General features: G+C 46.0%; 1 protein-coding gene across 4 annotated transcripts in view; it reads right to left on the bottom strand.

The window, feature by feature from the left end:
* The window catches only part of HDAC9 (histone deacetylase 9), a 689,984-nt gene that overhangs the window by 187,634 nt on the left and 486,968 nt on the right, over positions 1–15,382 (bottom strand). For all 4 annotated transcript variants that reach the window (XM_060248614.1, XM_060248615.1, XM_060248617.1 and 1 more), the window contains one exon: positions 3,775–3,952. In XM_060248614.1, coding sequence (XP_060104597.1) covers positions 3,775–3,952 — 178 coding nt within the window. The remainder of the gene's footprint in view (positions 1–3,774; positions 3,953–15,382) is intronic.

Genomic DNA, 15,382 nt, shown 5'->3' with positions numbered 1-15,382 from the left:
GGGCACCTTCTTGGGGGGGGGGACTGTAACTCAGACTCCACAAATCCAATCTGCACATATCTTGGAGACCATGTAGAGCAGAGTCAGCTGAAGGTCTGCTGCAAGTTTGGTGGCTCTAGCTTTAACAGAATCTGTTCTATATATTCTTGATCCTGTTATTTCCCCAGATAGCACTTTCCTGGGTGCACCCTCTTTGGGGGACTGTAACCCAGATCCTGTAAATGCAGTCTTCACCAACCTTGGAAGACAGGTAGAGGAGAGCCATCCAGAGATCCCTTGTGAATTTGGTGTCTCTAGCACCCGGGGTGGGGGGGAATGGCAGCATTGTATCCCATCACATACCTCAGCCGCCCTGAGCCTGCTTCGGCGGGAAGGGTGGGATATAAATAAAATAATTGAAAAAATGATTGACCTCATGAAGAGAACCTGTTCATTTACCATCAAAAAGTTTATGATGGTCCATGGTGTGCATACCAGGCACATCACGAACCATGAACCAAACTGAACTGCATTTTCCTGGTTCGTGCTTATTCCTAGTAAAAAGCATTTCCTTCTCTTCACTGCATAAAGTACTGATGAAGAAGATGCCTCAGTTTCAAATGAAATCCAAATGTACTTTTTCATACACTTCAAACATCTAAATTGATTTAGGATGTGCAAATAATTCACTTCTGCAGCTGCGAGTCACACAGCACGTGTGCTGCAGTACCACAACAGAGCAACAGAACTGCCTTCTAAAAATAGACTCTAGGATTCCCTAACACAATCCAGCCGGTAATACCCCCCCACCCCCAAAGAGTAAAGAGAGAAGAGACAACTGTTTTCAATTGCTGGCTGCTCTGGAATGTTGGTGGAAGATAATTATTCTGCTTGGAATGTCGTCTTCATTCAAGCCAATGGCAAAATTCCTACTGAAATTGGACGGGCCAAGATTTCAAGCAGCTCTGTCTCTTTTTGCAGAGAGTAAGATTCTCATCTAAATAGCTGGAGTGTAAATTCTAAATTTCCATGCATATACATCAGGGTGAAAATTGTTCTCCAGAGAGAAATATACATTTACATTAATATATACTGTGACTACCCTTAAGACTCACAGTGGGTGACAACTTTTATGAATGTTCTTGAAAATGGAAATAAAATATAGAGTGAAAATATCCCAAGCTTCTCCCTAGCCAGCAAATGCCTGCCCAAGTCAAAAGTTTTATATCACTATCAGAAAACAGTCAAACTATATGCTGAGTAAAGGCTGATGTACTTCTTTCTTTTTTTTTTTTCCAAACAAGATTACCTTCTTGATGTAGAATTTGTGTAACCTTCCTAGTGAAGCATGATAGATTCAGATCATGATTGGGCACAGTATCACTCAAACAAAAATGTGAAGTTTTATGACAGTATGCACAGCTGCCTGTGGAGCATTTGAGGTAAGTTTTACACAAATACTTCAACAAGAGTAAAAGGCAAGGTGAGAGTCAGCCAAGCTGAAAAACAACATATACCACTAGAGGCCAAGCAGGCAGGAGAATCAAACTTCTGATGCCCAAATGGCTATATAATGAATGTGGGCCGAGTGATCTATTCAAATGGTTGTGCAATTGTTTCACTCCATGCCCAACTCACAATTCAGTCCACAATTACCCCACCATGAAACAGGTTAGTTGAGTTGCAAGCTGGATGGCTGGTGAAGCAATCAAATGACTGCCACGGTCTGTGTGGTTCCACTCATCATACGCCAGATTGATTCTCTGTGGAAAGGAAGTTCCACAACTGGAGAGCAATCAATAAAAATTCCTCTCACAGTAATTCAGTACTGATATTTGGGACATGTGGAGTCTCTCCTGAGTTGACTATAGCATGTGTTATAGGAGAGGAAATGCTGTCAGAGGGATAACAGTTGGGGCACTTTGGAATGATGACATCAATTTACATGACTGGTACTTGGCAGAAACCATCCATTTCTTTCTTTCATGAATTTTTATTTAAGATCTTCTTCCTCACCAATCATTTTTAAAATTTCAAATGGTCCAGGAAGCCTGGTGCACAAACTGAGTTCTACCTGAAAGAACTTCCCTTTTCATGCTGATGGAGAAAACAGAGCCATGTGAACATTCCTGTGTGAAGCTGCTCCCTTCACCAAGATGAATGAGGTACCCCCTGCTCACAAACACTCTACATGCACACCCCGAAACTAATGGAATACTCTGGGATAGAGTAAGTCTCCTTTGCTTGGATTCCAAACACATACTGGAAGATGTAGTCTCAAAGGAGGTTATTTGTGCAAATGTTTGCACATATATGGCTTTATGAAGAATGGCTTCCTGTCCTATTTTTCTTGTGGGAAGGTCCAGGCTCAGAAAAATTCTTTTGCTATCATTACATTTGTGCTAGATGCTAGCCATGGCAGTTTTCGCACACAGCTTACCTCGCAGTCACAATCCTGTTCCCTTCACAGTGTCCAGTCGGATTTCCTACCATCTGCGCCAGAGTTACAGGAAGTGCCGCAGCTTCTGCATAGCAAACATAAACTGGGTTTTAGCGGTTTACGTTTGCTACGCAAAAGCCGCGGCACTTCCTGTAACTCCAGCGCAGATGGTGCGAAATCCAACCGGACGCTGCGGAGGGAACAGGATTGTGACTGCGAGGTTAGCTGTGTGCGAAAACCATCCATGAGTCAGCAAGAGAGAAAAATACCAAATATATATAACCCTCTTTCCAACATATCAAAGTCATTTGTGATCTTTAGAGAAGATACTGTGTCACAGAGGAAGTTCTAAAATGTTGGTATAAAAGGCTAGTTAACAATAATACTATTGCATGTGCATAATTAAAAGTCCCAGCTTGGCAGCAGTCTTAATAGAGGAGAAAAATCAAGTGGCTTTTGATGCTCGAAACAATACATGCAATACATTAAAAATATAACATTTCAGTTTCTCAGTGGGAATTAAAATAAATTCTGTTAAACCTAATAAATGTTGGGGTTTTATCATTTTAGTCCAAATGAGGTTTCAAAGAATGCAAATACATGTCTGGTCTCATCTTTCACCCGTGGATATTGTACAGGCTCTGTAAAATGTATTAGTCCCAAAATAGTATATCTTTATGACAGTGCTAGTGTGGATTTTTACCTCTAGTATATCGTATAAAAGGGAAAGCAAAAGCCTTCACAAGAAGAATGGCAGCCTCTCAAAGCGTATCAAGCAGTGGGTGTGGTTAGAAGAACTTCATCATCTGCAAGTGCCACAAACACATGCCAGCTATTCTTTGTGGATAGCAAAACACTATTTCTTAGATTATGTCATTGTGTTTCAACCATGGCTGGGTTTTCCATTGTGACAAACACTATCTTTGGCATCCCTGAGTGACCATCCTACTGGAGGCAAATGACAGCTCTGGGAATATCTATCCCAGTCATGCTATTTAGTGGTAGTCTTGTTTCAGCTTGTTGGTGGTCTGTGCAAAAAAGCTCAGCATGAATGACAAAGAGAAATAAAAGGGAAAATGGTAACGGGCTGAATGGCACCCTGAATGCACCTGTTGCTTGACTGGTGGAGTCAGTCAACAGCATTAATTTATGAGTGTGTGAATATTATCCATGTGGCTTATCAGCTGCACTAGTTGACTTAAAGCCAACACAACATCATAAAGTCCAATAGGATAGAGTTAAAAATGAATTCACTGCTACAGAGTAAAGAGGCATGTACGGCATTTAAATCAACTGATCCTACATGAACTGTGCATTTACTCTGCCTATTACATGGAGTCTTTAGGGAGCCGTACCAGTCATAAGGCTATGTTGTATGGGCTGGTCCACAGCTGGGTGAGGCAATGCTGGAGTTGCTGGCGAAGACTGTGTCCTGGCAACAGACTGACGTCTATCCAATCGCGCCATGCCAACTGTAGCCATCTGAGCCCGGTACATTTGCAATTGCTGGATACGGTGACCCTCTAGAATTTGCTGTTGACAGGAAAGAAGCACAGCAGAGGGTAATGTGAGAAAAGATCAAGCAGAAGACTGTGGGGGTGGGAAAGTGTCAACAAATTAAATTCATTAGGTCAGGGCTGTATTAAACAGGATCCAACAAAGTCCCACCTAAGACCTACTGAAAAAATCTGTCCAGCAGATGTGTTCACACTGATCCTGATTGGCTGCCTATATCCTGTGTATGTTCTCCATCCTTAAGAGCTCGATATGGAAGAAAACTCTTCAGAGATGAAAGCAGGTGCCCAAAAATAGTAGACACTCACTGATGATCTTAAATGAAACAAAATAATCCAAACAAAAAAAACTTCTGTCACTCAATAGGGTCATTACTTCAAGAATAAGGTAGCCACACAGCAATAAAAGGTATGCAAATGACTAAAGATTTATTGGAAATATAAATTATATTACAAATGCCCATCTAACAGTGCAATCCTATGTAGTGTTACAACCTTCTAAGCCAGTGGATTTCAATGGACTTTGGACCATATAAATCTATTTAGGACTGCACTTTAAACCTGTCTGGCATCTTAATGTTGTAGCTCAGAACTCCTTATGCCCATTCATACAAGCTCAGAGACAATTCCAACAGGGTTAGCACTAATATTACCTGGCAGATTTCAATCACAATACATGGAATTCCTATAGCATGGATTCAGGTTTTAGAAGCTTCCACAAACTCCCATCCTGCACCCATCAGCAGACAGAAATCAGCCAAACCAACCCTGAGCTGCCTCTGCCTGTTCAGGAACAAGGGTGGGCAAGACTATCCATGCACTGTTAGGGAGAGGTGGGGGTGGGGGGAGAAAGAGAGTGAGAGAGAGCTCCAAGGAATACCAGGATCATGACAAGGAGGCAAGCAAACCACCTCTGAAGGTCTCTTGCTTTGAAAACACTGAGGGGTCACCATGTCATTCATATATATCAGGGGTGGCTAACGGTAGCTCTCCAGATGTTTTTTGCCTACAACTCCCATCAGCCCCAGCCAGCATGGTCAATGACTGGGGCTGATGGGAGTTGTAGGCGAAAACATCTGGAGAGCTACCGTTGGCCACCACTGATATATATAATTTACCCTCATTCTGTAAAGTATTATTTAGGCAGCATCCACACAGAAATGAATACTGCACTAAAGCGATCATCTGTGCAGGAAAATCTAGTCATGTGGTGCAGCTATAGCACAATAGCCAGTGACGAGTGTATTTTTCAAAACTTGTATGCAGTAACATCCTTGTTGCCATAACAACAGATTTCATACGCATCTGTGTTCCTTCTTCATTAGTTTTTCTAGAGTTGCCTCTGTGCATGCCCAATAAGTGTCATTTGGAATCCTGATACTTCAGTTCAGAACTTCAGCACTTTTATTAGCATGCAGGGCTTGGGAGCACTCCATCAGCATTCTGACTTGCAATGGAGGGCACAGATCCATTCACACAAAGGAGAAATGGTCATATAGCCATGCTTCTTCCTCTCCAGTGACCAGAGAATATTTTGGTAATGACCATTTGCCACAGATCCCAAATACTGAGTTGGACTCTGCCAGATGTGTCATATAACCTTGCCCAGCTTCCCTCCTTGCTGCAGCCACTATCCTACATGACTTTTGTCCATCGATAATCCCCAGTGTGGCCTTTCTGGGTAGTCAAATGGGACTCCTCATTCCTTTCTCACCACTTGAAAAGCTGGTTGGATCCAACTAGGGCTTTTTTTCTAGAATAAAGAGGTGCCAGAACTCTCAAGAGGGGAATGAAGGGGAAACCCACAGGTGCCCTCGTGAACTTTTAGCCTTTTTTTTTTTTTTAGAATTTCGTTTCCACAAAGAGGTTCTGGAACTCCATTTTGCTGTATTCCCCCAGGAGAAAAGCCCTGGATCCAACCCATTATAAGGAAAGGAGACTTTTAATGGAGTATTGAGTAGATTTTCACTGGATTCTTTGTCTGTCCAAGCCTTGGTGACTGTATCAGGTAGTTATAAACAACTGAGTATCAAGAAGGCAGTCTATGCTGCCCTGCTTCCTATGTATGCTTTACAGTCATTTTCCTTTTGACTACTGCATCACACAGTGCCACAGTAATAATAATTGGTTTTGGTCCTCTAGTACTAGGAATGAAACTCGGAATGAAAGTTCACAGAGAGGATTTTTGTTCCATCCCACCACAGCCTCACCCCTAGTCCTGAGATGCAGTGGACAGGGGGAAGCCACGAAGGGGAATTCACAGAAATCGCTTTACTATTAATTGCTCCAGAAATCGTTCCACATAGTTGTTGGAAGCTGCATCAGGCCTTCCAAATCTTATTGCCATCTCTGAAGAAGTCAAGTTTCCTGAGGCCAGGGGCTGCCTCAAGCACCAGCAAAGACTTGTTTGCAATGAGATACTGTAGAAAAGTGTGATCTAAATTTAAGCAAATCCACAAGGAGCTGAAAAGACACTGTTGTGTCTGGTGTTCATCCTGGAAAGTACACTACAGAGCACCTGTGGGCAGTGCCTGGAAGGGACGAATGCAGCCCACCTATGACGATCAGTGGCGGAAGTTTAACTGGCCAGGATTGGACCTGACCAGGAAGAAAGTTGTTCCTGGAAATGTATATAACAAGAGACCTGGCCCCACCATGTTGTTTTTGTGATGTACTTGCTAATAAAGCAAGTTGCCATCTGAATGTCTCTGACTTCAGTACATTACACTGGTGACAAGGATGGGATTCCGGTGAGCAGAGAGCAGCCTACAGCCTACAGCACTCCAAGCTCTAGTGCTTCCGTGGTTGAGGTCATGGCTACTGTTTCCGGACAAACCACTTGTGGGAAGGGCGGGATATAAATCTTAAATAAATAAATAAAAAATAAATAAAACCCTACCGGCATTTGATGTCACCCGGCCCGATTTATTTATTTATTTATTTATTTATTTATTCTATGACTTATATCCCGCCCTTCCCATAAAATGGCTCAGGGCGGCTCACAACAAACGATAAAACAATAAACAGAGTGCAAAGTTATTACATTTTAAAAAGTCAAAGCGTTTAAAACCTAAAAACCTTAATTTATGGGAATCATGGGTGGACCAAATCAACTACAATACAGAGCTGCACAAAATGGAGGCAGCGGCTGAGAAGAAGGCGCTTCTCCTGAGCTCGTGTGGGGTGGAGACCATCCAGCTGATGAAGCGACTCATCACGCTGACCACCTTCGCAAGGGCTACCTATGACCAACTGGTCAAGGCAATGACGAACCACATGGCACCACAGCCATCTCATCTTACATGCAGGCACACGTTCTACATGAGACAGCAGAGACAAGTTGAGTCTGCCGCCGAGTATCTTGCAGAGCTCCATGGATTAGCCCTGAGATGTGATTTTATGTTGGACTGATTCGCAGTTGGTGGCTAGCATATAAATTAAGAAAGGAAAGGGAGAGAAAAGTTATAAGATCACTCAAGAATGAAGATAAAGAAGAAGTCTCAGAAAAATCCCAAATGAATATAATAGTGCAAGACTTCTATCAGAATCTTTATAAGAAGCAAGAGATCGCACAACTTCAGGAGGAGTACATTGAAAATGTTGAGATTAAGCAAATAACAAGAGAGCAACGAGATGGATTAGAGAGTGTTATCACTATACATGAAATAACAGAGGCATTGAAAAGACAGAAAAGTAATAAGTCACCTGGTCCTGATGGACTACCAATTGAATTTTTTAAAACATTTGAAGAGATCCTGTTGATTCCTTATAAAAGCGTAGTAGAGGAAATACAAAAAAACAGCTAATTTACCCTCATCCTGGAGGCATTGATATCGTTGATCCATAAGAAAGAGACAGATTCTACAGAGATTCGTAATTATAGGCCAATCTCGCTTTTAAATGCTGACTACAAAATATTTGCAGCAATTCTGTCTAACAGGCTTAAAAAGGTCATATCTATGGTCATTGATGAAGACCAAACGGGGTTCATTCCCGGGAGAATGATGAGACAGAATATAAGATTCTTCATGAATATTCTAGAGTACTATCAGATACATCCCGAGAAGCAGTTTGCAGGCATTGCCCTCGACGCAGAAAAGGCGTTTGATAACGTCAATTGGAACCTTATTTTAAAAGCATTAGTGGCTATTGGTTGTGGTGAAATTTTTATTAAATTAGTGAGAGCCATCTATACCAAACAAATTGCAAAGATAAATATTAATGGGCATCTTACAGAAGCAATAAGAATTGAATAGGGTACTAGACAAGGATGTCCATTATCTCCCTTGCTCTTCATCTTAACATTGGAATTCTTAATAATAAAAATAAGGGAGGATGATGGAATTAAAGGTACTAAGATCGGGGGGGGGGGGGAAATACAAGGTACGAGCCTTTGCCGATGACTTGTTATTGATATTAGAAGACCCCATCTCTTCAATAGAGCATCTGATTAAGAGATTGGAAGAATATGGAGGAATATCAGGTTTCAAAGTTAATATCCAGAAAACTAAATTTTTGACCCAAAAATGAAATTGCCCAATTAGAAATGAAATCTGGCTTTATCCATGAAAAGAAAATCAAGTATTTTCAAATGATTTAAAAAAACATTACAAAGAGATAATTATGACAAGATCCTAAAAGAAATTCAATCAGATTTGCACAAATGGAGAGACCTACACATTTCTTTATTGGGGAGAATTGCATCAATCAAGATGAATATATTACCAAGAATCTTGTACTTATTCCAGACGATACCAATCATTTTGTCCCAAATGTTTTTTCATCAACTAAATAAATTGATCACCATATTTATTTGGCAAAACAAAAAACCCAGAATATACCCTAAGTACTCAAACAAATGTTGGAAATGTAGGAAAGTAAAGGGGTCCCTCTACCATATTTGGTGGCAGTGTGAATATGCAAAAAAATATTGGGCCCAGATTAATTTCTGGGCACAAAAAATATTAAGAATAAGGCTGCAACATACTCCGGAATTATACTTGTTGAATGTGTTTAGAGGGAGTTTATCCAGACAAGAAAAAAAATTGTTGTTGTATATAATAACTGTCGCGAGAATCCTGTATGCGAAATACTGGAAAGTCTCTAAATTACCAGACAGGGATGAGTTTTTACAAAAACTATTTGAAGCAGCTGAGATGGACACATTAACTGTAAGATTAACAGGAGGAAATCTACAAGACTGTAGGAAGACATGGGACTATTTATATGTATGGATAAAAAGCATGGGAATTACTATGAGAAAGTCGGAACTGTGTTATGGTGAAGCCCCTTAAGCTCCTTGGCTTGGAGGGATGGATGGTGGTTTGTTTATGTTTATGTATAGTTTTCTTTTGTATATGGAACTGTTAAATAAAGGATTTGTTAAAATGTAAAAAAAAAAAAAATGAATTCCCCCTAGGAAGAACTCTCTTTACACAAAGGGTGTATTCTTTGGGGTAGCAGGGTGGTGGTCCCTCCCCCACTCTGGGAGCAAGTGCTTGAAGCCTTGCACGAGACGCACCTGGGGATACTGCGTATGAAAGCTCTGGCGCAGAGCTATGTATGTTGGCCAGGAATGGATGAAGAGATATAGGAGTGGGTTAGGAGGTGCCCTCCCTGCCAAGAGTCCAGGCCAAATCCTCCTGGCACCCCTGTTCACCACTAGGAATCCAATCGAGTACCATGGTCCTGGCTACACTTAGACTTTGCGGGACCATACCAGGGGCAAATATTCTTTATCTTGGTGGATGCTTACACAAAGTGGCTGGAAGTCATCCCAGTTGCTTCCACCTCCATCGCGGCCGCAGTCACAGCCTTACAGAGGGTTTTTTGCACCCAAAGAATCCCGGACACCGTAGTGACGGACAACGGCACTGCGTTTACATCTCAGGAGTTCCAGGAATTCCTGAATAGGTACCTCATCTGCCACATACGGTCCACTCCCTTTCACCCGGCCACTAACGGCCAAGCAGAGCGTATGGTTTGCACAACCAAGGAGGCTCTGGGTCACATAGTCCAAGGGAATTGGGACCATTGACTGTCTGCCTTCCTGTTTGGGAACAGGATCAACCCCAACCTGGCTACCAGCATAAGCCCTGCCAAGTTACTCATGGGCAGGTGGTTAACCACCCGGCTCGATAGGCTACACCCCGACCGGGCCCCAGACCTCCACAGCTCCCCCAAGACCAGGGAGGCCACTAGGGTGTTCTTTCCGGGGGATCTGATCTATGCCAAGAACTTTGCAAGTGGGCTGGAATGGATTCCAGCTTGGGTGCTGTAGCTCACCGGGTCCTGCTCATACAAGGTCTCATTGGAAAGGGGGCAGCTCCTCCACAGACACACAGACCAACTCTGCTGCTGTACCCTGCCAGAGGAACTGGCAGGGCCAGGGGGAGTGAGGAACGGGGAGAGCATGGGTTTGCTGATGGAGGCGAACTGGGTTTGCTGACGGAGGCGCAGTACAGGGCGGGGGAGATACCTCCGCAGGCTCAAGGCATCGCTCTGCCAACTGCGACACAAAGCAAGGAACCAGCGGTTACAGAACCCCAGACAGCAGCCCCAGCTCCCCAGATTGAACCTCAGTGGTTGCTCAGAGAGCTGCGGCTGCCCGCTCATTTGAAAGACTATGTATCTTGAACTGGGGGGGAGGAGTGTTGTGTCTGGCATTCGTCCTGGAAAGTACAGAACACCTGTGGGCGATGCCTGGAAAAGACAAACGCAGCCCGCCCATGACGATCAGCGGCGGGAAGTTTAACTGGCCAGGATTGGACCTTACTAGGAAGAAGGTTGTTCCGGGAAATGTATATAGCAGGGGACCTGGCTCTGTCATGTTGTCTTTGTGATGTACTCGCTAATAAAGCATGTAGCCATCTGAACATATCCAACTTCAGTACATTACAGACATCTTGATGACTGTAGTGAGCCATTAAGTAAAGGTTGAATGTGGCTCTTTTGGAAACCGTGCAGAAACTTTAATGTGTTCACCATTTCAGAAAGCGGAATCTTTAGGACAGGTTTTATAGTATTTAATGTGAGATTAGTCATTGCCAGGGTGAGTTAATTTGGGGTTGGGCAGAGAGGAGTAACTATACTTGCTGACCTAGGTATAACTAGAGGATCAAAATGTGGAAAATAAAATTAGGGCTGTGTTAGCACATATTATATTACAGGCTGCATGTTAAAGTGTAGTTTCCAACCTCTGGTGCCTCCAACTGATTTTGGACCAAGGAAAGCAGAATACTTTTTGAAGTAATCTTAGCAATTGCCCAAAGGAACTGTGGGAATGTACAAGAAAGTACTTGTAAAAGTTAATAGACACTGTGACCTTGGTGTGACTTGGCCACTAACCATGTTTGTTCACTTAGCAATCAATATAGCAAACTTATTCTGCCCTTTGGACAGTCAGGTCACACCTGTCTACAAGGCAAGTGGTACTATTGGTTCATCCAGTCTCAGTAAAGGCAAGGTACACTCCAAACTTAGCAGAAAACACTTTTGAGTTGGGAAGTGTAATGTACTGAGTGACGAGACGTCCCGATTATATACATACCCTGGAACAACCCTCAGTTTGGCCAGGTCCAATTCTGGCCCGTTGAACTTCCTGCCACAGATCTTGATTGGCGGAGCATATTTGCAGAGCTACATCCGGGGACCAGTGGACTTCCACTGGTCACCTCTGTAGCATTCGCTGTATTGTAATTTCGGGACTAAAATGCAAGACACAACACTCCTCCCCCCTAGTTCAAGAAACGAAGTCTTTCAAGTAGGCTGGCACCCTGCGTTCCCGGGTCGACCTCCTCGGGGTTATTTGAGGAGTTGGAGCAGCCACCGTGGCTGATGGGGCGGCTGATTCCTCATGGTGGGGTGACGCCGAAAAAGGGCTGTCCGTTGCCTGTTGCTGTTCCGGAATCTCCTCTCGGGGGGGGGTCCCTCTGCTGTGGTGCTCTTCCGCCCGCATAGTTGGTGCGGCCAGCATAGGCTGGGCAGCTTCCGGGGGTGTTGCTGTTAGTACTCCCCTGCTTCCCGCTTCCCGGCTTGCTGTCGGTTTATCCAGAAATGTGCAATGGCGCAGCTGGTCAATATGCCTCCTTAGGATCTGGCCCCCCTCCGACGAGGCCTCGTAGGAGTGGGACCCTGTGACCCGCAGCACCCAGGCAGCTAACCACTCTGGCCCGCTTGCAAAGTTCTTTGCGTATACCGGATCCCCTGGAAAGAATCCCCTAGCAGCTTCCCTGATTTCGAGGGAACTGCGGAGGTCCGTAGCCCGGTCAGGATGCAACCTGTCTAGCCTCGTGATCAACTTCCTCCCCATTAGTAACTCAGCAGGGCTGAACCCGGTGATAGGGTTGGAGATGATTCTGTTATCAAATAGAAAGCTGCCAGGAAGGGTGATCCCAATCTCCCTGTACAATGTGACCCATGGCCTCTTTAGTGGTGCGCACCATGCGCTCTGCTTGGCCGTTGGTGGCTGGATGGAAAGGGGCGAACTGAATGTGTTGGATGGGGTACCGATTCAAGAACTCCTGGGAGGTGAAAGCGGTCCCATTGTCCGTGACAAAGGTCTCGGGAATCCCATGAGTGCAAAAGACCCTTCACAAGGCTCTAACCACCGCTGTGGTGGAGGTTGAAGCTATGGAAATTACTTCCAACCACTTGGTGTATGCATCGACTAAGATAAAGAATATTTGGCCCTGGTTTGGCCCAGCAAAGTCTAGGTGTAACCGGGACCACGGCCTCCTGTTGGACTCCCAGTGGTGGACAGGGGCACTGGGTGGATGAGGTCAGGACTCTTGGCAGGGATGGCACCTTTGAACCCACCCTTCTATCTCCTTGCCCATCCCCGGCCACCATACATAGCTACGTGCCAGGGGCTTCATGCACACCATCCCCAGGTGTGTTTCATGTAGGGCTTCCAGCACTTGCTTCCGCAATGGGGGGGGGGAACCACAACCCTGCTACCCCAGAGAAGGCACCCCTTGTGCATGGACAGTTCTTCTCTGCACGATGCGAATGCCCTGAATTCTGCGTCCAGTTTGCCCGCGGGCCACCCCCTTCCCACCCAGGCTAAAAAGCATGCGAGGATGCGGTCTCTACCCGTGGCCCTAGCTACCTCAGCGGCATGGAGGGGCCTCTCTGGTAAAGTCTCTATAAGCATCACATGGTGGGCGGGGGCTGGATCCGGGTCCATAGAGGCCAGCGGCTGAGGGCATCCGCGTGTCCCATAGCTTTGCCGGGGTGGTGGACCAGGGCATATGTGTACGAGTTGAGGAACTGGTTCCATCACAGGACGTGCTGTGACAGAATTTGTGGTGTCTGGCAGTCTGGGGCGAGGAGGCCCAGTAGCGGCTTATTGTCCGTGGCGATTGTGAAACGCCTACCGTACAGGTAGTTGTTGAATTTATGCACATCCACCACTATTGCCAAGGCCTCCTTGTCTATCTGGGCATAGTTGCACTCCACGGGGGTCAGGGTCCTCGAATAATAGGCCATGGGAACCTCCCTCCCGTCCAGGAGTTGGTGCCCCAGAACAGCGCCCACCCCGTATGGGGAAGCATTGCAAGCCAGAATCACTGGTAAGGATTCATCAAAATGGTGGAGCACATCATTGGAAACTAGGAGGTCCTTGACTGCCTGAAAAGTGGCAGCCTGCTTCTTTTCCCAGACCCACGGGGCGCTTTTATCAAGGAGCCTATGAAGGGGTTCTGAGATGGCCGCTTTGTGGGGCAAAAATGAATGATAAAAATGTAATAATCCCAAGAAACTTTGTAACTCTGTCTTGCACGTGGGGGCCGGGCCGTGGACAATAGCCCTGGTCTTGTTAGCCGTCGGGTGGATTCCCGTGGTGTCTACTGCAAACCCCAAGAACTCTACCCTCGACACCCTGAGGGAACACTTCTCCCGCTTTACTTTAAGTCCCGCCGCCTGGAAACAGCGGAGTACCTCACGCAGACGGCTGCTGAACTCCTCAGCATCCGAGGCGGCGATCAAAACGTCATCAAAAAATGGTTGCACTCCTGGGATCCATTTGAGAAGAGAATCCATTATGCTCTGAAAAATCCCCGAAGTCACACTAACCCCAAATTGCAACTGCCGCAGCAGAAAAGCTCCCCTGTGAGTCACAATGGTCTGGGCTTCGGCTGTCTCGGCATCCAATGGGAGTTGCTGGTACACCTGGGCCAAGTCCAGTTTCCCAAAAACCCTAGAGCCTGCTAGGGCTGCCAGTACATGGCTGACCACCAGAACGGGGTATGGGTTGTCCTGAAGTGCCTTATTTATTGTGCACTTGTAATCAGTGCATCTCCATTCGGCTTCACTGGAGTAACTATGGGTGTTTCCCATGCAGCATAGGATACCGGTTCTAGCACACCCTGGGCCGTGAGGCGGTCCAGCTCCGCTTCATTTTTGGTTTAAGAGCGAACGGAACTCACCTGGCCTTCAGCCTTATCGGTCTCACGTGGGGATCGAGGGGTAAGGTGATGGGAGGCCCCTTGTAGCACCCCAGGGACCCATCAAACACTTCCGGGAATTCCCGGCACCTGCTCGAAATTTTGCATTTGCATCTGCTGCACCCCCACTATTTGAATACCCAGAGGTCGAAACCAGGCCAGCCCCAGTAATGTGGTGAGCTGGCGTTCGACCACAAGAATGTCCAGCTTGCCCTTAAAGTTCTTAAACTCTACCCTTACAGTGGCCCAACCCAAAATCTGTACAGGGTTTTTTTGGAAGTCCCCAGTATGAAGTCCGCCGGTCGCAGACGGGGCCGGCCACGGGGACAACGTTTTTTTAGAGACTCCTCTGAAATTATGGAGATGGAGGAGCCCGAGTCCAGCTCCATTAGGCATGGAGCGCCCTCGATTAGGACCGACACCCTGACCTTATCTGGGGTGGTGAGGGGCAAGTTCATTACCTGCAGGCTAGTCAATGCGGTCGAGTAGGCATCGGTCGAGTCGTGGTTGGTGGACTGGCGTCTGCGGGTGGCCTTGGCCTGGCAAGGTCACGCTATGTGGCCCACTCTTCTGCAGTTCCTGCAGTCCACGTTGCAATAGGGACAGTCCCGGTGCTCGTGTGGATCCCCACAGCTGGCGCACTTGGTGTTGGCTGGTCTCTCTGTTGCTCGTGGCCAAGTGGGCGCTCTCGGCCCCATTCCTGGTTGGCAATGTAGCTGGTTTGCCTTCTTCTCCTCAGGGTTGCCCGGTGCCATCTCCTCCTGGTGGACGGCTTCCACTCACGGGTTGTTGTAAGCTTTGATTGCTGTCTCGAACGTGTGGCTTCATTGAAGGTGAGTTGGAGGGTGAGCTGTTCCTTTGTGAAGAGCTTTTGCTGCAGTCTTTCGTCTCGGAGGCCCCAGACGAAGCAATCCCTCAGGGCTTCATCCAGCTTGTCGAAGCTGCAGTTCCCCGCGATCTGGCGGAGGGCAGCCAGGTAGACGGCGGCTGTCTCTCCCACCCCT

The sequence above is a fragment of the Heteronotia binoei genome, chromosome 10 (genome assembly GCF_032191835.1).
Source record: "Heteronotia binoei isolate CCM8104 ecotype False Entrance Well chromosome 10, APGP_CSIRO_Hbin_v1, whole genome shotgun sequence".
Taxonomy (NCBI): domain Eukaryota; kingdom Metazoa; phylum Chordata; class Lepidosauria; order Squamata; family Gekkonidae; genus Heteronotia; species Heteronotia binoei.
The sequence above is the reverse complement of the archived record's forward strand: the minus strand, read 5'-3'. Positions and strand labels throughout refer to the sequence as shown.